Consider the following 26,809-nt stretch of genomic DNA (forward strand, 5'->3'; position numbering starts at 1 on the left):
ATTTGTTGTATGTTCAAAGCTAAATTAGAACTAGCTGCCTTACAATGATATTTCACTGCCATTTCTTAGCACTTTAATTTTGGTGAGTTCTGTTACAAGTTCAAGTAAGTTAGAGCTGTTCTCAACTCATATCTATTTCCTTTAAAAAATGAAGGGGCAGATATTCCAATAAGCTTTAGGTAAAAAGGATCCTGATCATTTCCGCTCTAGTTAACCTGAAACATTCCCCTGGGCATAACCATAGCCTCTCTGAAAACTGGAAAAGATGGCATAATTTAAAGTCAGAGTATAACAATATTCACTGGTAACTTCAAATAAGTTAGGCTGAGAGGATGGAATATGGGGAATAGGCCAGACCACCAGTCATGTCTGCCTAGCCATAATACCAGTGAAACTTAAAGATCTGCGAAGATCAAAGAAAACTGAGAAACCACCCTTAACTGGCTGGAAGTATAACATGCTACAAGTGTCCTCATGGTCTTCGCAAATATTATAAGATGACCCATGCACTCTGATTGGCTGTGGCCATGCACAGACTCCTCAGAGCCCACTGCAAATCTGGCCTATGGCAAGTATGGAACCTAGCAGCAGGACGGAGCTTGCTTATGACATACTGACTAGCACGAAGGCAGACAGTGAAGAACTATCAGAACTATTTTTCATCTTGGAAAATCATTCATGAGGTTACTATGACAAGAATAGAAATCAAGGCTTACACTGCTAAGTGCCGGTTCCACAGCTGGCCATCTGGATATGGGGTTTTCCGATACTTAGCTGTTTTGATTATTTAATCAAATATTAAGCAAATATAATTCACATGCAACCCTTATCAAAAAAGGGAAGGTCAATTTCCTATGATCCACACAAACTGTTAACCTGTTAAGAAAAGCCTTATTTTTCCAGCATTTGAGTATATACACACACATCATGTCTGTTTAAAAAAAACAAAAAAACAAAAAACATTTTAGAGTGAGGGTGAGGAGGAGAAGGACAATGAGATAAAGACACAAGCTAAACATCCAACATGCCCCATTCCTTATTCTCTGCGTGACTGGCAGCATTACTCAGAAAGTCACTCTTTACTCTGATGGTCATAATATATTTGAATGTGTAGATCTTTAAGGATTTCCTTATTCATTTGGCCAGGTCTATGGTAGGTGCTTTTTTGTTTTCTTGGTGGAATAATTCATCAGTGCTTCCTGAGAGGCTCAAACAGGATCACTGGCCAGATTCCGAAGAGAAACTGTTTGGAAACAAGTTAGGGCAAAATGAAAGAAGGTAACTACCGCATATCATGCCTGAAAAAGAACCTATGGAGCTAGATGTGCTAACAACTACCCTGGTATTAGTAGCCTGAATACGGCATAGTCTTTCCAGACTTGCACCAGATCTCAGAAACTATTTTTATTTAATTTATTTAAATGGATTAAGCTTCTATTTTGTCAGGCATGGAGCTGGGCATTTTAATCATCTCAGATTCTTAAAACAACTCTGTAATGTAGCTATTGACAGCTCCATTTTATTGTTGAAAAAACCCGAGGCTTAAAAAGAACAGACTTGCCCAAAGTCATAAAGCAGTACGTGGAAGACCTGGTCAAGATTCAAAAGCATCTGGTTCCAAAGTTTGTACTCTGTCTACTACCTTTCCACGCCACCCCCTTCTTCCACCTGGGACCCATCCTCCCAACACCAAGCCTCTCCCAACACACCCACACATGCATGCACACATGCATACACATGCACCCCTAGGAAGGGAACTTACCTTTACTTTTGGCCTGTATTTCAGGTAAAGAGTTCTTGTATATAAACTAAAAGAAAAGGGGAGAGAGGGAAAGCACTTCAGATTAATTTTTAATTCATACAAACTGGCTTACTGAGAAATTTAAGCACAGTGCCTCTGTATACACACAAAGAAAGCAACCCTAGTAGATTCTTTGTTCATTTAGCAACCATTTTTTGAGGAGTTACTCTATGCAGAACACTGGCAAGATGCTAAGGAAGACAGAAATGAATACCCTCGACTGTGACCTCAGGATGTTTGTAGTTTAGTAGGGAGCACTCCACTCACACTCGATGGTTCATGTCACAACTGCCAGTTTCATCTTTGAAGATATATGGTAGCAAGGATTAAAGTAGAGGATTCTTAGAATATTCTGGAAGTGGTTATATCAGCTCTATAAGGATTACAATACAGGTATGAGATAATCAGGAAGGTAAGGAAAGTCTTCCTTACAGTAGCTTTAGAATAAGTAACCTATGAAGATGAGACTGGATTCTAAATCAGTATACATGGCAAGTAAATAACTTGGCTCAAGACTGTTACACAGTTATGAAGTGATGGAGTAAAGCTCCAAGCTCAGATATTTTTACTCCCCAGTACTAACTCTTTGTTTGAAACAAAGATTTGTACAGTACTTAAGTCTGAAAGGACACATATGTTATATTGTTAAATTCTCAAATCATCCCTCTGAAATATTATTTGCATGCTTCACTTGATGAGGTACCCAAAGAATCGAAATTTCCATAACTGAAGCTTGAATATCCAAGCTTCTTTTATTTTAGTTATTTAGGATGAAATATGTCTAAAACATATTCTATCTTCCCTGCCTCCTTAAAAAAAAATCAAAGTAAAACATTTTAACATTAATAGAAAACAAAACAAAACAAAACAAAAAAGTCAAAACTCTGCCACCAAATATAATCAAAATGCTTCATTTTTTCCCATATTTACTTTAACCCTTGTCCTGATACAAATTAGTTTTTACACAGGGTTAATAATTACCTACATATGATTTTAGTCTGTTTGTTTCACTTAAAAAGCCAAATAATCCAAATATCTTTCTAAGTTGCTATAAAATTTTCATATAATTTTAAATAGCTGAATAAAAGATATACTATAATTTATTTTATAATTCTACACTATTGTGTAATTTCTTTTTCTTCTATTATTATTGCTGCTTTGCTGATTAAGAAACACTGTAATAAACATAATTGAATTTACACACACACTTTCACTTTTCTGGGTTATTTCTTTAGGATAAATTTCAAGGAATAAATTGGGAATATAATAAAATATAAATATTTTATTTTCACAAACACATATAGTATCAAATTTCTTTCCAAATGGGTTACATCAATTTACACTGACAAGTAATGTGTGATCGTATCATTTCCCTGCAACTAAGGAATACAGAAGGTAATTTTAAAATATTATAGAGCTCACTTAATGGATATAAAAAAATATCTCACCGTTTTACTTAAAAAATTTTCTAAGAATGTAATATAATCATTTGGTAACGATTTGGAAGAGTATAAAGGAAAAAGGTCTTTCTCCTACCTGGTACCTTCAGCACAGAGATAAATGCTGGTACTTACCAGTTAACATAAATCCTTACAAAGATAATTAGGTATTTATGAGCAAATATGTATATTTAGCCCTGTCTTTTTCACAAAAATGGATATCCTACTGTTTTAGAAAGCATTTTGATTACCAATTAGATGATCAGTTTTCTGTTTGCTTATTTACATCCAATATTTCAACCCCTTCCCCCCCATCATCATCTGGAGGCTTGGCCTTCTCCTCTCCTTTATTTTTTTAATTTAAAAATAGTTTCAAATTTACAGGAAAGTTTTAAGATTGGTATGAAGAATTTCTGTACCCCGTCTCCTAGCTGCCAAATTGTTATCATTTAACCACATTTGTTTACACACACACACACACACACACACACACAAACACACACACACGTGTGTCCAAGTGTATATATATCCTATGGAGTCTTTGAATGACATGATACCCACCGCTTCTAAATATTCTAATATGTATTACCACATAACAAGGACAGTGTCCTAAATTATTATAATACAACCCTTCCGCTCAGGAAATTAATACAATACTAACACCCAACTCAAAACTTCATTCTAATTTTGTTGACTGTCCCAGTAATTTCTTTTTCCTTTCTAATCCAGTTTGCTATCTAGAATCATGCATTGCATTTAGTTTTCATATCTTAATTTGTTTTTTTTTAACTAGAGCAGTTCTTCAGTATTTCCTTGTCTCATGAACTTGATAGTTTTAAAAAGTATAAGACTCTGATTCTGTAGAAGGATCTTCAACATAGAACCATCAATATTTCCTCATAACCAGACCTAGGCCATGCATTTTCGGCAGAAATACTACAGAAATGATGCTGAGCTCATTTCAGTGCACTTTATCAGGAGACATACCATAATGACATGCTCTGTCATGGACAGTCTTAACCTTAAATGCACAGTCAAGTTGGTTGCTGCCAGTTTTTTTCACTATAAAGTCACCATTTCCCCCCTGTATTGGTCTTTCATGGAGAGATATTCTAAATTACACCAATATGTGTTCCTCATCATATTCCCACCTATCAGCCAGAGCATCCACTGATACATAATACATATCAACTATCCCTAAGATGGCTGCCAAATGGTAATCATTTGTGTCCATTATTCCTTCTACATTTGTTAGTTGGCATTCTTTTATAAGGAATACTTCCCTTCTCATTTATTTATATTAGTATGCACTCATAGAGTCTCATTTTATTCAATAGGTTTTAACTTGAAACTCTTTGCTATTTAATTTTGATATTCACACTATCTCAGGTTTATAAGGCCAAAGCTTGCCTTTCAGGCTTCACAGGGTTTCATAGAGCTAGGCAATACATGTATGTATTAGCATATACATACACACATGTATTTTTAATTCATACAACACACACACATTTAACTTCTTCCATATCTGTGTATATATTTATGTTTGTGTCACACACTCATGAGTTCATAATAATACTTTTTTAAAAAGATTTTTATTTATTTATTTGCGAGAAGAGCAAGCAGTGGGGAGGAGTGAAGAGAGAGGGACAAGCAGATGCCCCACTCAGCAGGGAATCTGATGTGTGGCTCAATCCCAGTACCCTTAGATCATGACCTGAGTTGAAGCCAGACACTTAACTGACTGAGCCACCCAGGTGTCCCTAATAATTTAAATTCCAATCTAAACCTCTCAAGATTCTGTCTAGCTTTCCCTCTTTCCATATTTGTAAATCCCTTCTGAGACAGTGGAAAAATCAGGCTTTTATGATCCACAATATATTTACTTATTGTTTAATCAATGAATTTAGTAGTTCAGTGTAACTCATTTCCTAACTCCAGCCACCTCCTCCACGCACCCGGCCATATCCCTTCACCTCATCACTGTTTCCTTGCAGGGCACAGCAGCCACTCCCCCCCCCCCCCCACCAGATCTTCTTAGAGCTCAGCATGCTACTACCCCTGGCCTCCTTTCCTCATTCCTCAGACACTGAATGCTGCCACCTCGGCACAGCACTTCTTCCCACCATTATCCCGCTTCTCTAAAAGGGTTTCCATACCAGGAGAAGAGAAGGAGAAAGTGACAGGGAGATGGAAAGGGGAAGGTGAAAACGGGAAAGGGAAAGTGGGAATGCTAACCCTTTTTTTTTTTTTTAAAAGATTTCATTTATTTATTTGACAGAGAGAGAGTTCACAAGTAGGCAAAAGGGGGAAGTAGGCTCCCCACTGAGCGGAGAGCCCGACGCGGGGCTCCATCACAGGACCCCGAGATTTTAGCCCAACCCACTGAGCCCTGAACCCTAACCTTTTAAAATAGCATATAATGAGTATACTTTCACTTCTTATCTATATAGAAATTTACTACTGTATTGTACTATACTGCAGTAATGGCCTTGGGACTTCTTGGGCAGTGTTAAAGTGCTAAGTTTGTAACTGTCAGCCTCATTCTTATTTCTCCTTTTCTATAATTTTTCAATTTCCTCAAACATTTCCTATCCCTTCCCTTTTAAATTAGCTATTTCTAAAGTGCTATGGGCTGAGAATCCAAATAATCAATATAGTAATAACGGGTTGCATAAAGTAAAATAAATATACTTACAGTCAGAGTTAAAGAGCTCTTCCATGATTAATAACCTTGAGCTCTTCACCGTATGAATGCAATGATGCTTATTTAGCTGCCCAAAAGTCTTTTTTCTGTAATTCTCAGGTAGTTATATTTTAGATAATTCAGGTTGCCTAAATAAGTTATCCCCAGAGAGGTGAGATGCCAATGTTATTTTAAGGAAGTATTTTACAAATTTCAGTTGAGTAAATTTTCATTTTCATATTGGTTCAAAGAAAAATTTTTTCCCCTTCCTAGAAATATTTTAGCTCTCTCAATTCTTGAGAAGAATTTGAGATTAAACATTTCTGGCCCCCTTGTAAAGAGATCGATAGGTACACATTCATTCATTAAATCATTTAACAATATATACAGAGTGCTTACTATCTGATAGGTATTGTTCTAAGCATTTGAGAATAGCAGTGAATAAGATAAAGTCCCTTACCTCAAGGAACTTTAAGTCTAGCTGGTGGGGACAAACAATAAATATATTAATATTGTTTATAAACAATGTTGTTTATAAACTGTTTATAAATGCTTTGAAGAAAAATAAGGCCTGGTAAGGGGAGAATGATATGGAGACATTATTTGAATAGTGTGATCAGAGAGAACTCTGATTTCATTTTTGTTATAAATGATTGACTTCCAACAGACTCTTGAGCAAGGGAAGAGAAGTGGCAACCAACTTATTTCAGGGAAAGAGACAAATTAAGCTGGGGACTTCTAACACTCATGTTTTCCCAGTCTGCTACTTATGGGTTCTGGCTGCTTTTCTCCCTCTAAATTTATTCTCTATAAATAAAGATATGTTGATAAATAAGAAACGGAAATGTTTACATCCTACTTGCTCTAAAAAGGAGATGAATGATTACTTAAAATGTAAATCATGTGTCAGAGGTCAGTAAGTACAACCATCTCACTATAAGGATGAGAAAACTAGGGACATCTGGGTGGCTCAGTCAGTTAAGCCTCTGCCTTCGGCTCAGGTCATGATTCCAGGTTCCTGGGAAAGAGTCCCATATCAGGCTTCTGCTCAGCAGGGAGCCTGCCTGCTTCTCCCTCTCTCTCTGCTGCCACTCCCGCTTGCTCAGTCTCTCTCTCTCTCTGACAAATAAATAAAGTCTTAAAAAAAAAAAAAAAAGGATGAGAAAACTAACGAAGCTTCAGAGAGGGGAAAGGACTTGTTTAAGGTCACCCAGGTGCAGAGGCAAAGCTAGAATATAAGTTCCTGATTTTTGTCCCTGACATTTTATATTTACACCATCCTATTTGAAGAGTAAAGGAAAAAACACTTCAATACTATGCTAAAAAAAAAAAAAAGTCTCTATTTCCTACCTGAAAAGGATGTGAAGATAAGAACCAAGGCCAGTTAAAATATGCCACCATGCATGAAACTGTGTGGCAACACCTATGATAGGTGGCACCTTCTTTCGAAAGTTCCTGTGTAAAGAGGGGAGAAAATCACCATTATTACTATTTTTTAAATATTTAGCAACTATTGCTGACAGCCTTTGAGCATTTTGAAATTTTATTCTCACATATGGCAATTATTTAATTTTCTTAAATCTGCTATAGTCTGCATATTGTTTTCCAAAGTATATTTTGAGGAACAGTGATTCTACCAGAGTTCCATGAAGAAATGATTATGTGTTCAAAAAAACCCACAGACAGTAGTATATAGTTTATTGCCCTCCTGGAGACTGCAATGTCTATTAATAGAATGAAGGCTTTGAGAAGTCCTATCAGAACTACACAAGAGTTTTTTTGTTTGTTTGTTTGTTTTTTAGGTAATGTACTAATGGACAGAGCCCTTTCTTCAAATAATATATTACTAACAATTCCTGAAACAAGTGTTTCCTGGAACACAATCTGGGAAACACTGGTCTACGTAGCTATTCACTCAAGAAGTCAGATACATGCTTTTCCCTGCCCTACACACAACCTCCATCTTAGATGAGCACCTTACAGTCTATAAAGTACTTTTGGTAAATATTATTTCACTTCATAGTGAGTCTTTGAAGTGGCTATTATTAGCTTTGCTTTACAGATGAAGAACCTAAAATTCAGAGACCGAGTTGCCCAAGTCACTCAGCCAAGTGGCATAGCTGAGTCTCAAATTCTACATCTTTTGATTAAAGTGTGTACCATATTAATTTCTCATTTACTGGAAGGAAGGAAAACAATCAATTTAAAACTACTTCTCTAGATATCTCATGAATTTTTGAGACAATTACCATCTCTAAGAACCTTCTTCATTTCTTAGTGGCTTTTAACCCAGAAGATGATGACTTATCTTGGCAGCGTAAGTGCTCTCTCTAATGGGGCTTCTGATGAGTAATACAGATTCAGAATCACTCATTCAGAACTTAGTTTTCTAAGCAAGGTATATTACTAGTTTGTTTGTACATTTAAAATATATATTTACTTATTTAATTTTTTATTATGGGAAATTTTAAACATGTGCAAAAGTGAGCAAAATTATAGTGTATCCATTATCCAGGTTCAACAATTTAAATAACTTAACCAACTATTGAGACTCACATCCACTTCCCCCCTTCCATATTTTGAAGCAAATCCTAGATACTGTATCATTTTAATTCTAAATATTTCAGTATGTGTCTCTAAAGATTAAAAGCTCTTTATAGGGTGCCTGGGTGGTACAGATGGTTGACTCTTGATCTCGGGGTCACAAGATCAAGCCCCAAGTAGGGCTTCACACTCAGCATGGTGTCTGCTTATGATTCTCTCTACCTGTCCCTCTATCCCACTTGTGTTTGCTTTAATAAATAAATAAATAGACTTTAAAAAAAAACAGCTATTTAAAACATAACAGTAATACCATTTTCACATATAAAATATTAACAATAATCTCTTAATATCATGAAGTATTCAATTGCTGATTAAAGTTCCAATTGTCTCATGAGTTTAAAATTTTGTTTTGCAGTTGTTTTGCTTGAATCAAAATTTTAAAAAAATGAACATTGCATTTGGTTGATACACCCTATCTCTTAAGTCTCATATACTTTTAAATATTTTCTTTCCTCTTTTTCTTTCTTCCTTCCTCCCTTCCAGACAGAGTGCGAATGTACACAAGCACACCTGTAGGGGGAGGGGCAGAGGGAGAGAGAGAATCCCAGACTCCATGCTGAGCACAGAGGCTGACACACAGGGCTCCATCTCTCCACCCTGCCATCACAACCTGAACCAAAATCAAGAGTTGGATACTTAACTGAATGAGCCACTCAGGCGCCCTTAAGTCTCTTTTAATCTGTATGTTCCTCTTTTTTTACCCCCTCTGCAATTTATGCCGAAGAGAACACGTCATTTATCTTGTAGATTTCTCACCGTCTGAATTTTGCTGATTGCCTCTCTCTGGTGCTTTTCAATTTATGTGTTTATGCAAAACTTTAGGCACAAAATTTTGAGTTGGAAGGACCCATTCGCTTAACCTGTTGAACATGTTCATTTCATGGAAACTGAGGTACAGAAAGATATTTATCTTGGTGATAGACTAAGCCCAGAGACCCAAAATTCAAACTCTAATCAATACATAATTGCTGACAAAGTGGTAAAGAGAACACTTGCCTTTCTTAGAAAATAACATTAAGTATATTAAAGTACAAAATTATATACATGAATCTTATATGCTTCTTACAAATCCTTAGTATTTCTTCAACACAGCAGATTAGACAGATTTCAGAGGCCTAATTAACATCTGGTCAACTCTATAATTCTGTGATATATACACACAAAAATCCCTATAGATATTATGAAATAGTCTTAGGTCCAAATTTTTAGGTTAATTAAACAAGTATTCTCAGAATTTAACTTAACAATGGCAAAAATTCATTTCATGGCACTAGTAATTCTATATGCTTATGAAATTTTCTGCTTAATAAATTGCTTCCAAAAATGTATCTTACCTCAGTGAATCACAAAAGATGTTATCTATGTTCCATAATAGAAACCCCATTAAAAATATGCCCAAGGATGTATAACCCAGTCCTCTGAGCCATGGATAAACCCTGTGGGAAAAAAAAAAAGAACAGCAAACTGAAATTTTGTTAAGTCACGTCATGTTCAGCGCTTGAAGCCACTGCTTTCAGGAAAAGGAAAGGTTTCCATTAGTATTAAATGCAAACCTATGTATTAAATTCTCTTAATTGCCTATTACATTTAGCCATTAAAAATGAGAGAGAATATGCCATTAAGACTTTGCTAAGTGTTTCAAGAAAGTAATCTGAAGGCCCCCAATAACTTTTTCAGTTCCCTGGAAGAAGTAGGTCGTGCTGCAACAGAATTAACATTGACTGAGTCACCTGCTCTGCAATTAGATACACAGGTAAATGAATAAAATCTTCAAATAAACCCTGTGAGACAAGTATTAGTTTTTTCACTTCACCGATAAGAAAACTGAAGCTTAGTGAGTTACCCAAAATAAGAACAGTAGCTTATATATTTTTATGGCTTCAATGATGTATCACTGACTTACAATTTAACTGACTATATTTCAAGTGTACATTTGATCAGTACATTTGTATGTATCCATGAAACACTACAATCAAGATACTAAACATATCCATCATCTCCAAAAGCTAGTTAGAACATTATATAAATGGAATAACACAATACATCCTCTTCATTGTATAGCTTCTTTCACTTGGCATAATTATTTTAAAACTCATCCATGTTGTTATGTGTATCAAGACTTCATTTCCTTTAATCACTGAGTGGTATTCCATTGTGTGGATATACCACAATTTGTTTATCTGTCCAAATGTTGCTGGACACTAATGTTGTTTCCATTTTTTTCTATAACAAATAAAACAGCTATGAACACTGATAGCTAAGTTTTTGTATGAATGTTTGCTTTCATTTCTATTGGGTAAAAAGGTGAAGGATAGTTGAATTGTACAGCAGGTGAATGTCAAACTTATTAAGACACTGTTAATCTGTTTTCCTAAGTGATTGTATCATTTTACATTTCCACCAGCAGTGTATGAGTTTTTTGTTCTATATCCCCACCAACACTTCATATAACATGGGTAGATTTTTTCATTTTACTTGTTCCTTGGAGATGTCAATGGTATCTTAACATTGTTTTAATTTGCATCTCCTCAATGATGTTATGGAACATCTTCTTGTGCCCTATTTGCCATCCATGTTAATCTTCTTTGTTACTGTTTGTTGAATCTTTGCCTATTTTAAAAAATTGTTTGCCTTCTTATTGAGTTGTAAGAATTCTTTATATATTCTAAACTTTAAGTCCTTTGTTGGATATATATTTTGTAATTTTTTCAAATCTGTGATTTGTTTTTCACTTTTTTAATGTCTCTTGAAGAAAAAAAATTGTTATTTTGGTAAAGTTCAATTTATCAATTTTTTTCACTATAGTTTGTATTTTTTGTATCCTATCTAATAACTTCACTTAACTAAAGGCTGTCTGCAAAGACTTCTATAATTTCTTCTAGAAGTTTTATAATTTTAGCTTTTACATTTAGGGATATGATTCAATTCTAGTAATTTTTATAATGGCATTAAATTTTGTAATGGCAGGAGTTTAAGTTCATTTTTAAAATAAGAATATCCAGTTGTTTTAGGACAATTTATTGAAAAGATTATCTTTTCCCCCACAGAATTACCTTTGAATGTTTACTTAACATCAGGTCAATACAGATGAATAGTCTACTTGAGGATGTTTTACTGATCTATATTTCATTTTTACCACCAATACCACATTGTCTTGATCAGTGTACCACAGACTAAATTAAGGAGTGTTAAGTCATCTAACTTTGTCATTCTTTTTCTTTTTTTTTTTTAAGATTTTATTTATTCATTTGAGAGAGAGCGCACGTGAGAGCGTGAAGATAGGAAGGAGCAAGAGAAGCAGACTCCCCACTTAGCAGGGAGCCCGATCCCAGGACCCGGGGACCGTAACCTGAGCCGAAAGCAGAGGCCTAACCAATGGTGCCACCAGGCGCCCATGTCATATATATATATATTTTAACTGCTTTAGTTCTTCTAGATCCTTTTTATTCCCTTATAAATTTCAGTATCAGTTTCTCAATTTTTACCAAAAAGCCTGTAAAGATCTTGATTGTGATTGCAGATCAGTTGGGAAGAACTGACATCTTAACAATATTGAGATTTCTAATCCATGAAAATGGCTCACCTATCTGTTTCTTTAGGTCTTCTTTAATTTCCTTCAGCAAAAAACTGTTTGTTGTAGTTTCCCATATGCAGGTCCTACATACAGTCACTAAATTTTAATCTTTAAACATCTAATGTGTTTTGGTGCTACTGGAAACTGTACTTTTGAAATTTCTCTTTTCAATTATTTGCTGCTAATATATAGAAATATGAATTTTGAATATTCATTTGAATTTTATGACCTTGCTGAATTCCAATTTATTACTCCTAGGAGTTTTTTTGTACATGTCCTATGACATTTTCTGTACATGATCATGTGATCTGCAAATACTATTATTGGAAAAGCCTTCAATATTAGTCTTGAAAAGAAGTGGTGATAATACATATTCTTGTTTTATTCATTTTAAAGATAACTTTTTTAAAAAACACTTTGTACTTTTTCTCCTTTTTTTTAAAAAGTATAGTGAACGATAAGAATAGATTTTCTCAAATATTTTCTTATTTTTACCTGTTAGTATTTGTATATAAATGAATGAAAAAGGGTAATTTAAAAACCATCAGGAAAGCACAAACCTGGCTGTGCAGAGGAAAAAGCATTATTGCCACTGTTTGATGAAGGTTCTCACAGAAGATTAGGTTAAGAGAGTCACAGTCTGTCTTCAGCTTTTCAGAGTATATCATAACCCCATTTAGGGGAGGCAAGAATGAGTCCCAGGAAACACAGGGCTCAACAAAGTGAAGGCATCTGGCAGGGTTGCAGTGTGGGCCAGATGCTGAGATGTGACAAAATATGATCAATGGGAGAAGGGTACTCTCTATTTTCTGCTTCTAAGCTTACTTACCAGGGCCAATCTTCAGCTCTCAGCGGTAGTTCAAAGCAAAATTCTTCTGTGGGGTGAAATGAATGTCTTTGGTTATCCAGGCAGCAGGGTACAGAGGAGAGAGCAAGAATTTCATCAGCACATGGTCCCTACAAGCTAAGTACAGATAAGATTCTGGGGACAGACTACCCATTATTATCAGGTATGAGAATGGGTAATACAGAAGGCCCTCAACACACATGGGTGTGGTGTAACATTGCTTTACTCTGAACTACCTTTCTCACTAGTGTATAGCTATCAGCTGAGAAATTCCTTCCCTTCCTCTTCACCCTGAGAATTGCCTTTACCCCTCTCAATGTTGGATTTCCTATGTCTTGTTATCTCATGTCTTCCTCCTTTTCTGTTTACTCTCTCATTATACATCCTTCAGGAGGTTTCCATAATAGTTTACGGGTTATAAGGGTTTGGTTTTTTTTTTTTTTTTGAGAACTCAAATATATGAGCTGGTAGTCTGGTTGGCTGTAGGATTCTAAGTTAAAATTCTAGAATTCTAGCTGCCAGTTTTGTTTTGACAAGCCCCAAACCATTCTGATTTCTGATCCTTCATATGTATATCTGCCTTCTAACCCTACAAACTTGTGGAGTCTTCCTTGTCAAGAATTCTGAAACTGGCATGGGTCTATTTCTACCCATTGTATTGAGTAGCCAGTGGCTATTTCAATGTAATAATTCATGTCTTTCAAATGCAGGGTATTTTAAGTAATTTTGGTAATGATTCCTTCCCTTCCATTTTATCTGCACTGTCTTTGCATCTGGCCTAGTAATATTTCTATTGAGTCTCTTCTCCATTTCTTTCTCATCATCCTGATGGCACCCAGGTTTGTGTGTGTGTGTGTGTGTGTTTGCTTCTGTCTTTTCTGCTGTGAAGCCCACAGACATGAGGAAACACTTCATCACCACTGCTGTTTCTCCACAGCAGTGGTGATGAGTGGGCCTAAGGGTCCTGAGGCCTTGTGCTCTTATTTACTCTGGACCAGACCATGGTTAGTGCCTTTCCTGTGGTAGATTCTTATTGGTGGATGGGGGATGATGGACCATAATGCAATCACAATATATGTTCAGGAGAAGGAATTCCAGTGACTTCTTCAACTGTATCTTTCAAACCATTTGCTTCAGTGATCAGTTTTACCATATTTTTAGTATCTTTGGTGGGGGGAATTCTCTGAATGCTCCTTTTTTTGTCTTGCATCTTACTCTTGATTTCATAGATATTGTGTATTTCTAGAAACATGAATGGATTAATGGTATTTGTTGTTTTGTTATATTTGAAGTTTTCTCTTTCATGCATAAGTTGTTTCTTCTAAGTTGATTCCCCACCCCACCCCCGCAGCCCCTTATTTGTTTTGGCCTCTGTCTTTCATACTGGATGTATTCCTCTTGTCTGGCACTTTCTCCTCATTCTTAAGAATGGGAAACTAAAAAGGTGACCACAAACTCTAAGCATGTGGTTGAGGCCCTAAGAGTAGTAACCTTTACTGTAGGGTTATTTTGCTGGGCCAATTGTTAGGGAACTCCCAAATCAGTATCTTTAGGTCTTTAAAGGCTTCTCATATTCCCTAAAAGAAGATCCTCTCAATTCTCTGCTTAGAGGTTTTTACATTCAACATTCAAAGTGCATAAGGTCACCCAATTTCTCTGACATGCTCACTGTCTGGCAAAACCCAGTCTAGAGACATTGTTCACCATTACCAGAGAATAAACCTATAGGCTCCTGTAGTTCTTCCATGGTATGGTGTAGGTGAGGGGATGTGAGCATTTAACATCTTCTTAAGGCTTTTAACCAGCCCTCCTTATTTTAGAACCCAATTTCATCTGCTTTTCTAAACTGTCTGTTGGTTAATGCTTGATACTTGATACTTGATAAAATTATGATGTAAACTGGAGGTTCTTTGTTTAAAATTTGGCTTTCTCGGGTTAGCAGTAATCCATCTGTTTTCTAGCTTTAAGTATTTTATTCAGTCTTCTTGTGGGTTTATGCTTTATTGGATCTTAGTAGGGTTTCGGAAGGGAGGAAAATTAGATTGAAGATGTTGATCTTCAATATTATATGTTTTCTTTTCTTTAATTTCTGCCCTTTCATAGTCCCATTCTTCATTTGTGTGGATTGATTCTATTGATCTTTTTTCTAATTATTTAAGTTGTATGCTTAATTCATTATTCTTCAGTTTCTCTGCTCCTAATGTAAACATCTAAGGCATAAATTTCTGGCTAATAACCAGTACTTTGTAGTACTTGATCTGTGGCACTTTCACTGTGATTACTGTATAAGTATTATTTCTACTGCATTTTTTTTTAACTTTTATTTACAAGTATGGTTTTAAATTTCCAAATACATGGGCTATTTTGACTAATTCTGTTTTAACTAATTATACTATAGTCAGAGAACATGTTATACTTAAAGTTTGCTGAACCTTGCTTTAAAACTAGTGTCTGAACCATAAGAAACTCTTAACCTCATGAAACAAACTGAGGGCTGCTGAGGGCTGGGGGAGTAAGGTTAGGGTGGCTGGGTTATGGACATTGGGGAAGGTATGTGCTATGGTGAGTGCTGTGAAATATGTAAGCCTCATGATTCACAGACCTATATCCCTGGGGCAAATAATAAATTATATGTTAATAAAAAAATAAAATAAAACTATTGTCTGGTAGATTTAATAACTACTTCATGCATTCTTGAAAAGACCAAACTTCTTTAATTTAAATATATTAAATCAATTTGTTATTGTATTATTTAAATTTTGTCCACATCCTGGCTAATATGTTTATTGTGTTAAAATATTTCAGCATGATGCAGCACTGATGCACATCTCTTTGTAATTCTGTCAATTTTTGCTTAAAATTTTCCATAAAAGGTTTAGAATTGCTTTTTTTCCTAATAAATTAAATCTTTTAATAATAATGTAGCAAACACATTTGTTTTAAATAAAGCTTTAATTTTTTTTGTTATTAAAATGGCTAGTCCAACTTTCTTTTAGTCAGTATTTGTGTGGCACATACTGTTTTTATACCCTTTAAAAAAAAAAAGTACTGTGTATTTATGTGGATTTTCTGAGACTAATCAGGTGGGGTTTTTTTTTTTTAAGATTTTAAAAAAATCTTATTTATTTGACAGAGAGAGATCACAAGTAGGTAGAAAGGTAGGCAGAGAGAGAGAGAGAGAGAGCGCGTGCGCGAAGCAGGCCCCTGCTGAGCAGAGAGCCTGATGCAGAGCTCGAGCCCAGGACCCAGAGATCATGACCTGAGACAAAGGCAGAGGCTTAACCCATTGACCCACCCAGGTGCCCCAAATAGGTGGGTTTTATTATCAAATGTAATAATTCTATGAAAATTCAGTATTGTAGTATTACTTTCTATCTTAAAGTCTTTCAGAGCTTTGGGCAGAGAGCATCTTATGCATGAAATATAAACAACTCTTTGGATCTTAAGTGCCAGCTGTCACCAATTTTCATAAAAAATGTTTTTTTGTTTGTTTGTTTTGCTACTACAGTTAAATAGCCATTGCTAGTCAGGTGAAGAGAGAATGTCTGGTTCTCCATTCAAGGTATTAAAGTAATGCTAAGTAAATGAAAATAGCAGCCACATAAATCTGCATGACCTATCCAAGCCAAGGATAATAGCAATGTCTTAAAAGAAACGAGCACTCAGTTAATCAAGTCCTGTTTTCCTCTTTGGAGTTACATAAGGCAGCAGTACTAGCTAGTTACAGTCTAATATGGCACTTTTGTAGCACAAACACAGCGAAACACATAGAGCTAAACACTGACAGCATCAGTACCTGCTCTAGTCACTTTAGTGTTTACTTCTTGGTCTAGCATGCTGACTATAATATTTTTCTAGTATTATAAAATACTTGCTTTTTAATTTTATATATGATTTTATAAAATTTGTATAATTTTAAAATAATTTTTATAAAATACCTACTTTTTAGTACTAGAAAATACTGTGCTTTTAAGTTTTAATCATTTGACAGTTAAGGCATTAGAAACAAAGGTTTAAGGCTATAACTTAATATATACAAGCATTCACTTCAATTAGTATATTGCTATCTAGAATATACTGTTGAAATATTCTCATTTTATGATATTAAAAACTATGGAATTTCTGTGGTGCCTGTGTGGCTCAGTGTTGTTAAGTGTCTGCCTTCACCTCAAGTCATCATCCCAGGGTCCTGGGACTGAGCCCCACATCGGACTCCCTACTTGGTGGGAAGCCTGCTTTTTCCTCCTCCACTCCCCCTGCTTGTGTTCCCTCTCTTGCTGCTGTCTCTCTCTCTGTCAAATATATAAATCTTAAAAAAAAAAAAAAAACCCATCATTTAAAAACTATGGAATTTCTTTTATTAAAGTCCAAACCTCAGTGATGGGAAAAGTACAGTATAAAATAATACATATGCAGCCACAATGTTCAGTTACAGTTTAAACTAGGAATTACTAACTGCACAAAGCTGCTTCAAATGAAAATGAAATTTCACATTTTGGCTCCTAGTTCATTCCTGTTTGCAACTGGTACCTTCTGAGAAAGGAGATAAAATTCTTAAGCTAAGTATGTTTTGTGTGTGCAACATACTGTATATTTATATTTTAATCACGCTTTTTATGAATAACACATAGCTGGATTTCTTTTCCATGCTTGAGAGTCTTTGTTTTTTAATTGCTTAGCTTTGTCCATTTATATTTACTGTGATTATTAATATATTTTGAATTATTTCTACCCCTTTATTTTCTGCTTTGAATTTGTTCTGATTTCTCTCTGCTTCCCCTTTTACCCTTCTTTTCCCAATTTCTTTTGCATTCAGTTATATAATTCCATTTACTCCCTCATGTTTTTGAAAGTCACTACAAAATCAATTGCTGTTTCTAATGGCTATCAAAAACACACACGTAAAATCTAAAATTAATCACTGTCTGTATCTTCTTCCCAAATAAAAAGGACCTTAGGAACTAACTATGTAACTAAGATTATCCCCTTGTATCTCATATTATTCTGTCTACTACTTTAGTTTCATTTAAAAAAATCTCAAATTAGATATGAAAAAATCACAATATTTTGTTCAGATAATCCAAAAGAGATATAGATATAGATATCTAGATATCGATATATCTATATCTCAAATTAGATATGAAATAGTCACAATATTTTATTCAGATAATCCAAAAGATATCTAGATATTGATATCTATATCTATCTATCTATCTATCTATATATATATATATATATATAATTTTTTTTTTTGGCACCAGCTAAAGTAGTTCCTAAAAGGAAAGTCTTTTAGTGAGGTATATTGGCAAACTTTTCCCATTTTTGTTGTTTTAAAATGCCTTTATCTTGTCCCTGTTTTTGAAGGATATTTGGGTATACAATTCTAAGTTGATGGTTAATTTCTCTCAGCATTTTGAAGATAATAGTCTACTGTGTTTTGGCTTCCATTGTTGCTGTTGATAAGTCTGTTGTTGACTATTCCCTTGTTAATACATCTTCTGTCTCTGGATGTATTAAGATCTCTGTCTTTGGATTTCAGCAATTTCAGTATGCTTTTTCTACAGGTAACAATCAGAACTCAGCTGCAAATAATAGCTCTATTTAGAGCAGAAAAGAATTTAACAATCAATTCCAACCAAAATGATGAGTGAGCAAGTATTAGGCTCTCTAGAAATGACTCATGAACACTACCACAGAATTATCTTGCCAAAGGAACTTTCTTCTTTTTCACATTTAGGAAGCTGGAGAATTGGGAAACCTCTGGACCACTGCTGCACCCAGCATCATATGATAACCTTAGCTATAATTCATATATCAGGAAGCTATCATCACACTTGTTTCCAGAGCCATGATGCACACCTAGATTCATACTAGTAAATGGATGCTTTACATACTACCATTTCTCTCCCCCAGTTAACTTGGTTCTGAATTCAATCTTATGTGAATACATGTGATTGGCAGAACCTGAATGTATCTGGAAACTTACCAGCAAAAGAAATAAGGGAAATACAGCTTTTAGTTTCTAGCATCTACATTATATGTACTATCTCTTTGAATATCTATTCTGTCCCAATTTTTGCTGTTCTTTTTTTTTTTTTTAAGATTTTATTTATTTGGCAGACAGAGATCACAATTAGGCAGAGAGGCAGGCAGAGAGAGAGGAAGGGAAGCAGGCTTTCTGCTGAGCAGAGAGCCCGATGCGGGGCTTGATCCCAGGACCTTGAGCAGAAGGCAGGGGCTTTAACCCACTGAGCCACCCAGGGGCCCCTCAGGTTTTGCTATTCTTTCCCTTGGACCCATGATAAGGACTGTTATTTCCCTGTAATGCTTTTTGGCTTATTTCTTTAGACTTGCCTTCCAATTTAATTAATTCTCTCTTCATCTGTGTCTAATTTAATTTTTAGCTTATCCATTGGACTTTTTAAATTTCAATATATATTTTTAATGTTGGAAGTTCTTTGATTCTTTTTCAAATCTGGAATTTCACTTTTGATAATCTCATGTTCCTTTTCATTTTATATTTCATTTTACTAAATATTTTCTAAATAGTTATTTTATATTTCAGTATCTGATTTGGGGGAGTTCATTTCTAACTGATTTGTGTTTCTCCTGACTTTTACTTATGGTAGTTTACTTCCTTCTCTGGTTTTGGAATTGATTGTGCACACTTGTTTGATCTCCATCCAATATGCAGAAATCCTATGGGGCTTACATGAAACTGCATTTCTTTAAAGATAATTTGCTTTTGCTTCCCTCAGATATACTGGGGCTCTAGGAACGTTGGATCAGTTTAAGATAATTTTAGACCTTGAAGTTTCCCAGACCATAAAAGTAATCTGTACTTGAATCCAAAATCTATGGGAAGGCAGAACAGTGACTACAAATTCACAGGGGAGTCACTTTTCCTACCTAAAACTGAGGCTAAAAGACAAGGTGTCTTGTAACTGCTCATAATTTCAGAACTCATTTGTCAGTTTAGTTTTCAGTTCCTTCTCCACATTTGATACTTTAGAATTTTCTTTACATTTTTTTTTTGAGTTCAGCTATGCATTTAAAAGGATGTGTGTTGTGCTTTATCCACAATTTCTAAATGTTTTGTTACAAAAGAGACTTTCAGATATATCTTGTCATAGTTAAAAAACCACCACCACAACAAAAAATTCCCCAGAAAACAAGTTCTTTCTGATTTTAAAATATCTTTACTGATAACCACTCTTCTGAATTCCAGGAATTACCATGATAACTAAGACTTCAAGAAACACAACATAGATGGACAAGACAGGTAAACAATGAACAATACTAAATGAAATGATCACCAAATAGAGATATAAGAAAATAGCTGTGGCAAGACAGATAAAAAAAGGTGTTTTATCTCCTAGGACTTCCACTGTTAAACCACTTTTTACAGAACTGTCATTTGTGTTTCTACAAGTATTGGTATCCTATCTTTTGGACTTGATTTAGGGCAAGAACTGTATTTTATGCTTCTTTACCCTTCCCTACGATGCCTAGATTAAAAGTAGAATAGGGGCGCCTGGGTGGCTCAGTGGGTTAAGCCTCTGCCTTTGGCTCAGGTCATGATCTCAAGGTCCTGGGATCAACCCCACATCGGGCTTTCTGCTCGGGGGGGAGCCTGCTTCCCCCCCCCCCCCTTCCTGCCTCTCTGCCTACTTGTGATCTCTCTAATAAATAAAATCTTTTTAAAAAAATTAAATAAAAGCAGAATAAATAAGGGACTTCTGCTTCTGGGAAGATTAAACAGGCACACTTTCCCTTGCTCTTCCCACTAAGTACAATTAAAAATCCTGAATATTATATAAAAACAAACATAAGAAGACTCTGAAAGGTGGAGAGAAGGCGGCCAACTGGCTAGAGACTGTGGGACATGACTTACACTACACTGGTATATTCTGTGTTTTCTTTTTGCCTTATATATTCCAGAGCTGGAAATGAAAATGATAGCAACCCAGAAATGCCACTAGGTACAGACAAAGAAAAACCCCAGCCCAACAAAAGCCTGCTCTCTCTAGCCAAATGACCAGGAAAGAGGCAGCCTAGCAAGACTAAAATTTACATAGTAACTAATATTTTATAGCTACACACTATGATGTTTTGCTACAGAATAGCCTCTAGCCTCACCCCCATCCATGCTGCAAGACTGAGTGGGGAGTCTAGACTGACTTCCTCATCAGACCATAAGAAGGTGGGACTATAACAAAAGATCTGGCATTCGTGTTATTAGTGTCCCGGAAGGAGAGAAGAAAGGCAGGGCTGAGAAACTTTCAAATTTAGCCAAAAAACTCTTCCCCCCCACAACAAAAAGAACACTATAAACCCACAGATTCAAGAAACTGAGCTAACCTCAAACATGTTAACCCAAAAAAAAAAACCACATCAAGACACATCACAGATAACATTTTGAAAACTAAAGACAAGGGGAAATCCTAAAAAAGGTGAGAGAAGCAACACCTCTCCTACCATAGGAAATAAACGATTTGAATGACAGGATCTCTCGTCAGAAAACCTGAAGGCCATTAGAAAGTTTTAAAGTTCTGAAAGAGAACTGTCAACCTAGAATTCTGTATCCAGTGAAGAAATCAAGATACATTGTCATATGAAGAAAAACCTAGAGGATATAATGCCAACAGATCAACCCTAAAAAGAATGTCTAAGGAAGTTTTCTAAACAGAAAAGAAATGAGGAGAGAAGGAATCTTAGAATGTTAGAGAGGAAGAAAGAAAAATGGAACGAGTAAAAATATGAGTAAATGTAATACATTTATTTTTCTTTCCCTTTTGAATTTCTAAACTATGTTTATGGTGGGGCAAAAATTGTAATACTGTCTGATGTAGTTATAACTGCATATTTTAAGTGGTGCAGGGAAAAGCACTGCTGTAGGTTAAATTTTTCCCCTGAGAAAGGGTATGTTGAAGACCTAAGTCCCAGTATCTCAGAATGTGACCTTATTTGGAATAGGGTCACTGCAGATATAATTAGTTAAAATGAGGTTATACTGGAGTAGAGTGGGCTCCTCGTCCAATATGACTGATGTTCTTACAAGAAAAAAACCCATGCAAATACACGGAAATACAAGGACAACACCATGGTATGACAAAGGCAGAGATTGAAATTATGTGGATAAAAGTCAAAGAGTGCCAAAGATTGTCAGCAAATCACTAGAAGCTAAGAAGTAAGGATGGATTCCCTCACAGGTTTCAAAGGAATCACGGCCATACTGACACCTTGATTTCTGACTTCTAGCCTCCAGAACTGTGAAACAAAAAATAAACCTATAAATCAATATCCTTCATGATTATAGATGTAAAAATCCTTAACAAAACATTAACAAGTATCATTTGGCAATAAAAAAATAATTTTATACCATGATTAAGTGGGGTTTATTCAGAATAACAAAGCTGGTTCAGTATTTGAAAATCAATCAATGTATTAACAATAATACTCACAGACTACAGAGAAAATCAGGTGATCAACTGATATTGAAAAAATGATGAAACTGAACTTCCTCAACTTGATAAAGAACATCTACAAAAACCATACAGCTAACACTGCACTTAAGTTAATGGTGAAAGACTGAATCCATTTTCCCTAAAACTAAAAACAAGGCTAGGGAATCTACTCTCACCACTCTTACTCAGTATAGTCCTAGAAGTTCTAGATAGGATAATAAGGCAAAAATGGAAATGAAAAGCATATACATTAGAAAGGATGATAAAAACTGGCCCTATTTGCAGCAAATCTTGGGCATCTATAAAAGTCTTCTAGAACTATTTTCAGAAGGTGGCAGAATATGAGATAAACATAAAGAAAACCAACTGTATTTCTATATAATAGCAAAGAACATGTGGACACCTAAATTTAAAAATAAAATGCCATTTACAATTGCTCAAGAAATGGAAACTCCAGGGGCACCTGGGTGGCTCAGTGGGTTAAGCCTCTGCCTTCGGCTCGGGTCATGATCTCAGGGTCCTGGGATCGAGCCCTGCAATAGGCTCTCTGCTCAGCAGGAAGCCTGCCTCCTCCTCTCTCTCTGCTTCTCTGCCTACTCTCTGCCTCTCTTGCTTCTGTGATTTCTCCCTGTCAAATAAATAAATAAAACCTTAAAAAAAATGGAAACTCCAAAATGCTGATAAACAAAATCAAAGAACAATCAAAGTAAATGGAAAGACATGTGTTTAAAGACTGGAAGACTCAACACAGTAAAGATGTGAATTCTTCGCAAATTGATATGTAGGTTTAATGTAATTCTTAAAAAAATTCAAACAAAAATTTTAAATATATATTGTAAAATTTTTATGGACAGACAAAAGAACCTAAACACCTAAAAACAATTTTAAAAAGAACTGAGAGGAAACAGTCTACATGATTTGAAGAGTTGTATTATTTATAGCTACGGTAATCAAGAGTGTGTGGCAATGGTGGAGGGACACACAGGTTAATGTAACAAAATAAAAAACCCAGAAATAGACCTACATAAATATATATATGAATCATTTTTGAGGAAAGAGCAAAAGCGATACAGTAGAGAAATTTCAGGAAGTCTTCTCAACCAGTGGTCCGAGGATAGCTGGACATTCATAAGTTAAAAAAAAAAAAAAAAGACCTTGACCTAAGCCTTATAACTTATATGAAAGTTAGCTAAAAATAAATCATGAACTCAAATGTAAAATATAAAACTATACAAAACTTTTAGGAAAAAAAAAAAAGAACAGGATAAAATCTAGGAATCTAGGGTTAGGGAGAGAGTCCTTATATTTGACACCAAAAGTATGATCCATAAAATGAAAACTGATAAGTTAGACTTCATTAAAATTAAAAACTGTTTTGCTCTACTAAAGACTGTGAAGAGTATGAGAAGACAAGGTATAGACTGGGAGAGAAAATATTAGCTACATATTTGATGAAGGAATAGTATCTAAAATATATCAAGAACTCTCAAAACTCAACTGAAAAAAAAAAGAAACAATACAATCAGAAATTGGGTAAAGACACAAACAATCATTTCAACAAAGAGGATATACGGATGGCAAATAAACGCATGAAAATATGTTTATCTTTAGACATCAGGGAAATGAAAATTAAAACCACAATGAGAGACTAGTGCATACCTGTAAGAATGGGTAAAGTAAAAAAAATAGTGACAACATGAAATATTGACAAGAATGCAGAGAAACTGGGTTACTAGTATACTGCTGGTGGAAATGTAAAATGGTAACCCAGCTGGAAAACAGTATGGCAGTTCTGAGAAAAACTAAACATATACCATGACATAATTTAGCAATTCCACTCTGGGCATTTATTCCAGAGAAAGGAAAATTTACATTCACACAGAAACCTAAAAACAAATGTTCACAGCAACTTTATTCTTTATAGTCAAAAACTAGAAACAATCCAGATGTCATTTAACAGGTCAAGAGTTAAACTGTAATACATCCATATCATGGAATATTACTAAGCAATAGAAACAGATGGACTACTGTAACACTCAACAAATTGTACTCATCTCCAGTAAATTATGCTGAGTGCAAAAAGCCAATCCCATAGGCTATTATATAAACTGTATGATCCCCTTTACATAATATCTTTGAAATTAAAAAATCATATAAATGAAGGATAGATTAGTGAATGCCAGGAGTTAAGAATAGGTGGTGAGATGATGGGATAGGAGAGAAGTGGGTATGGCTACAAAAGGACAACACAGATGCTTGTGGCAATGGAATTGTTCTGCATCTTGACTCTGTCAATGTCAAATCCTGGTTATAATGTTGTACTACAGTTTTGCAAGACATTATCATTGGAGAAAATAGGTAAAGGGTGTAGGGGATCTCTGTTAATACATGTGCTTCTACAATTACCTCAAAATAAAAAGCTCAATTAAAAAAGGAAAAAAGGATAAACCCATAAATCATGTTATTCATTTATTGAGCACATGCTGCATGGCCAGATCCCATGGAAGTTACTCACATTAATATTATTTAATCCTCATAAACTCTATAAAGATTATGACTATTTCCTAAATAATCTTTCTGGAGTTACTAAATCTTTGTGACATTTTCTTCCTTAAATAGTGGTTTATAAGAAGGGTTCTGAGTCACATAGTTTCAGAGAAACAAAAACAATTTTTGTTTTTACTATAGGGATTTTTCAAGGCAATACATTAATGTACATTACAAATACTCAAAAGGAGGCCATCATACAATTTTCCTCAAATTAATGTGGAACTTTTGTTTTTATAGGATGCTAATTAACACCTTGCTTAAAAAACTAGATTTCATTATCTTATACCACAATAAATGTTGGCCTGAAGTTTTCTATCAATATCACTGCTAGAGTTGGGTGTTATTTCAATTTAGGCTATAGATTATTGGTTGAATGTAATCTAATCATACTGTTGATCCAAACCACTTACCATGTAACAATATAAATAGATCGAAGTACTAATGTGAAGACCAACATTCCATACATGACCTGAATAAGAAAAGAAAAATGAAGTTAGTAAAATCATTATTTTTTGGCAAAGGAAGTATTAAATTGGTCCTCTCAATAAAATGTAAGTATTTATTATCTTTTGTTACATTTTATTTTTTTTATTTTTAATTTTTTTTAATTTTTAAAAATTTTAAATAAACATATAATGTATTATTAGCCCCAGAGGTACAGGTCTGTGAATCACCAGGTTTACACACTTCACAGCACTCACCATAGCACATACCCTCCCCAATGTCCATAACCCCACCACCCTCTCTCTACCCCCCTCCCCCGGCCACTCTCCGTTTCTTTTGTGAAATTAAGAGTCTCTTATGGTTTGTCTCCCTCCCGATCCCATCTTGTTTCATTTATTCTTTTCCTACCCCCCATACCCCCCATGTTGCATCTCCACTTCCTCATATCAGGGAGATCATATGATTGACTTCATTATCCATTCACCTGTTGATGGACATCTAGGTTCTTTCCATAGTTTGGCTACTGTGGACGTTGCTGCTATAAACATTCAGGTGCACATGCCTCTTCGGATCACTACGTTTGTATCGTTAGGGTAAATACCTAGTAGTGCAATTGCTGGGTCGTAAGGTAGCTCTATTCTCAACTTTTTGAGGAACCTCCATGCTGTTTCCCAGAGTGGTTGCACCAGCTTGCATTCCCACCAATAGTGTAGGAGGGTTCCCCTTTCTCCGCATGCTTGCCAGCATCTGTCATTTCCTGTCTTGTTAATTTTAGCCATTCTGACTGGTGTGAGGTGGTAATTCGTTGTAGTTTTGATTAGTATTTCCCTGATGCTGAGTGATGTGGAGCACTTTTTCATGTGTCTGTTGGCCATCTGGATATCTTCTTTGCAGAAATGTCTGTTTATGTCCTCTGCCCATTTCTTGATTGGATTATTTGTTCTTTGGGTATTGAGTTTGCTAAGCTCTTTATAGATTTTGGATACTAGCCCTTTATGTGATATGTCATTTGCAAATATCTTCTCCCATTCTGTCAGTTGACTTTTGGTTTTGTTAACTGTTTCCTTTGCTGTGCAAAAAATTTTGATCTTGATGAAGTCCCAATAGTTCATTTTTGCCCTTGCTTCCCTTGCCTTTGGCGATGTTCCTAGGAAGAGGTTGCTGTGGCTGAGGTCAAAGAGGTTGCTGCCCGTGTTCTCCTCAAGGATTTTGAAGGATTCCTTTCTCACATTGAGGTCCTTCATCCATTTTGAGTCTGTTTTCATGTGTGGTGTAAAGAAATGGTCCAATTTTCCCAACACCATTTGTTGAAGAGGCTGTCTTTTTTCCACTGGACATTCATTCCTGCTTCGTCTAAGATTAGTTGACCATAGAGTTGAGGGTCTATTTCTGGGCTCTCT

General features: G+C 35.3%; 1 protein-coding gene across 3 annotated transcripts in view; it reads right to left on the reverse strand.

Moving 5' to 3' along the window:
- Positions 1-943: 943 nt before the first annotated feature.
- ACER3 (alkaline ceramidase 3) overlaps positions 944-26,809 on the reverse strand; it is a 169,488-nt gene continuing 143,622 nt past the window's right edge. For 2 of the 3 annotated variants that reach the window (XM_082749587.1, XM_082749589.1), the window contains 5 exons: positions 25,376-25,434; positions 9,862-9,963; positions 7,274-7,378; positions 1,763-1,808; positions 944-1,243 (listed from right to left, as the gene is read on the reverse strand). In XM_082749587.1, the coding sequence (XP_082605713.1) occupies positions 1,190-1,243; positions 1,763-1,808; positions 7,274-7,378; positions 9,862-9,963; positions 25,376-25,434 (366 nt within the window). In that variant the 3' untranslated portion in view covers positions 944-1,189. The remainder of the gene's footprint in view (positions 1,244-1,762; positions 1,809-7,273; positions 7,379-9,861; positions 9,964-25,375; positions 25,435-26,809) is intronic. The other variant, XM_082749588.1, reaches the window with a different exon arrangement.

Source organism: Mustela nivalis, assembly GCF_964662115.1.
Source record: "Mustela nivalis genome assembly, chromosome: 9".
Lineage (NCBI taxonomy): Eukaryota > Metazoa > Chordata > Mammalia > Carnivora > Mustelidae > Mustela > Mustela nivalis.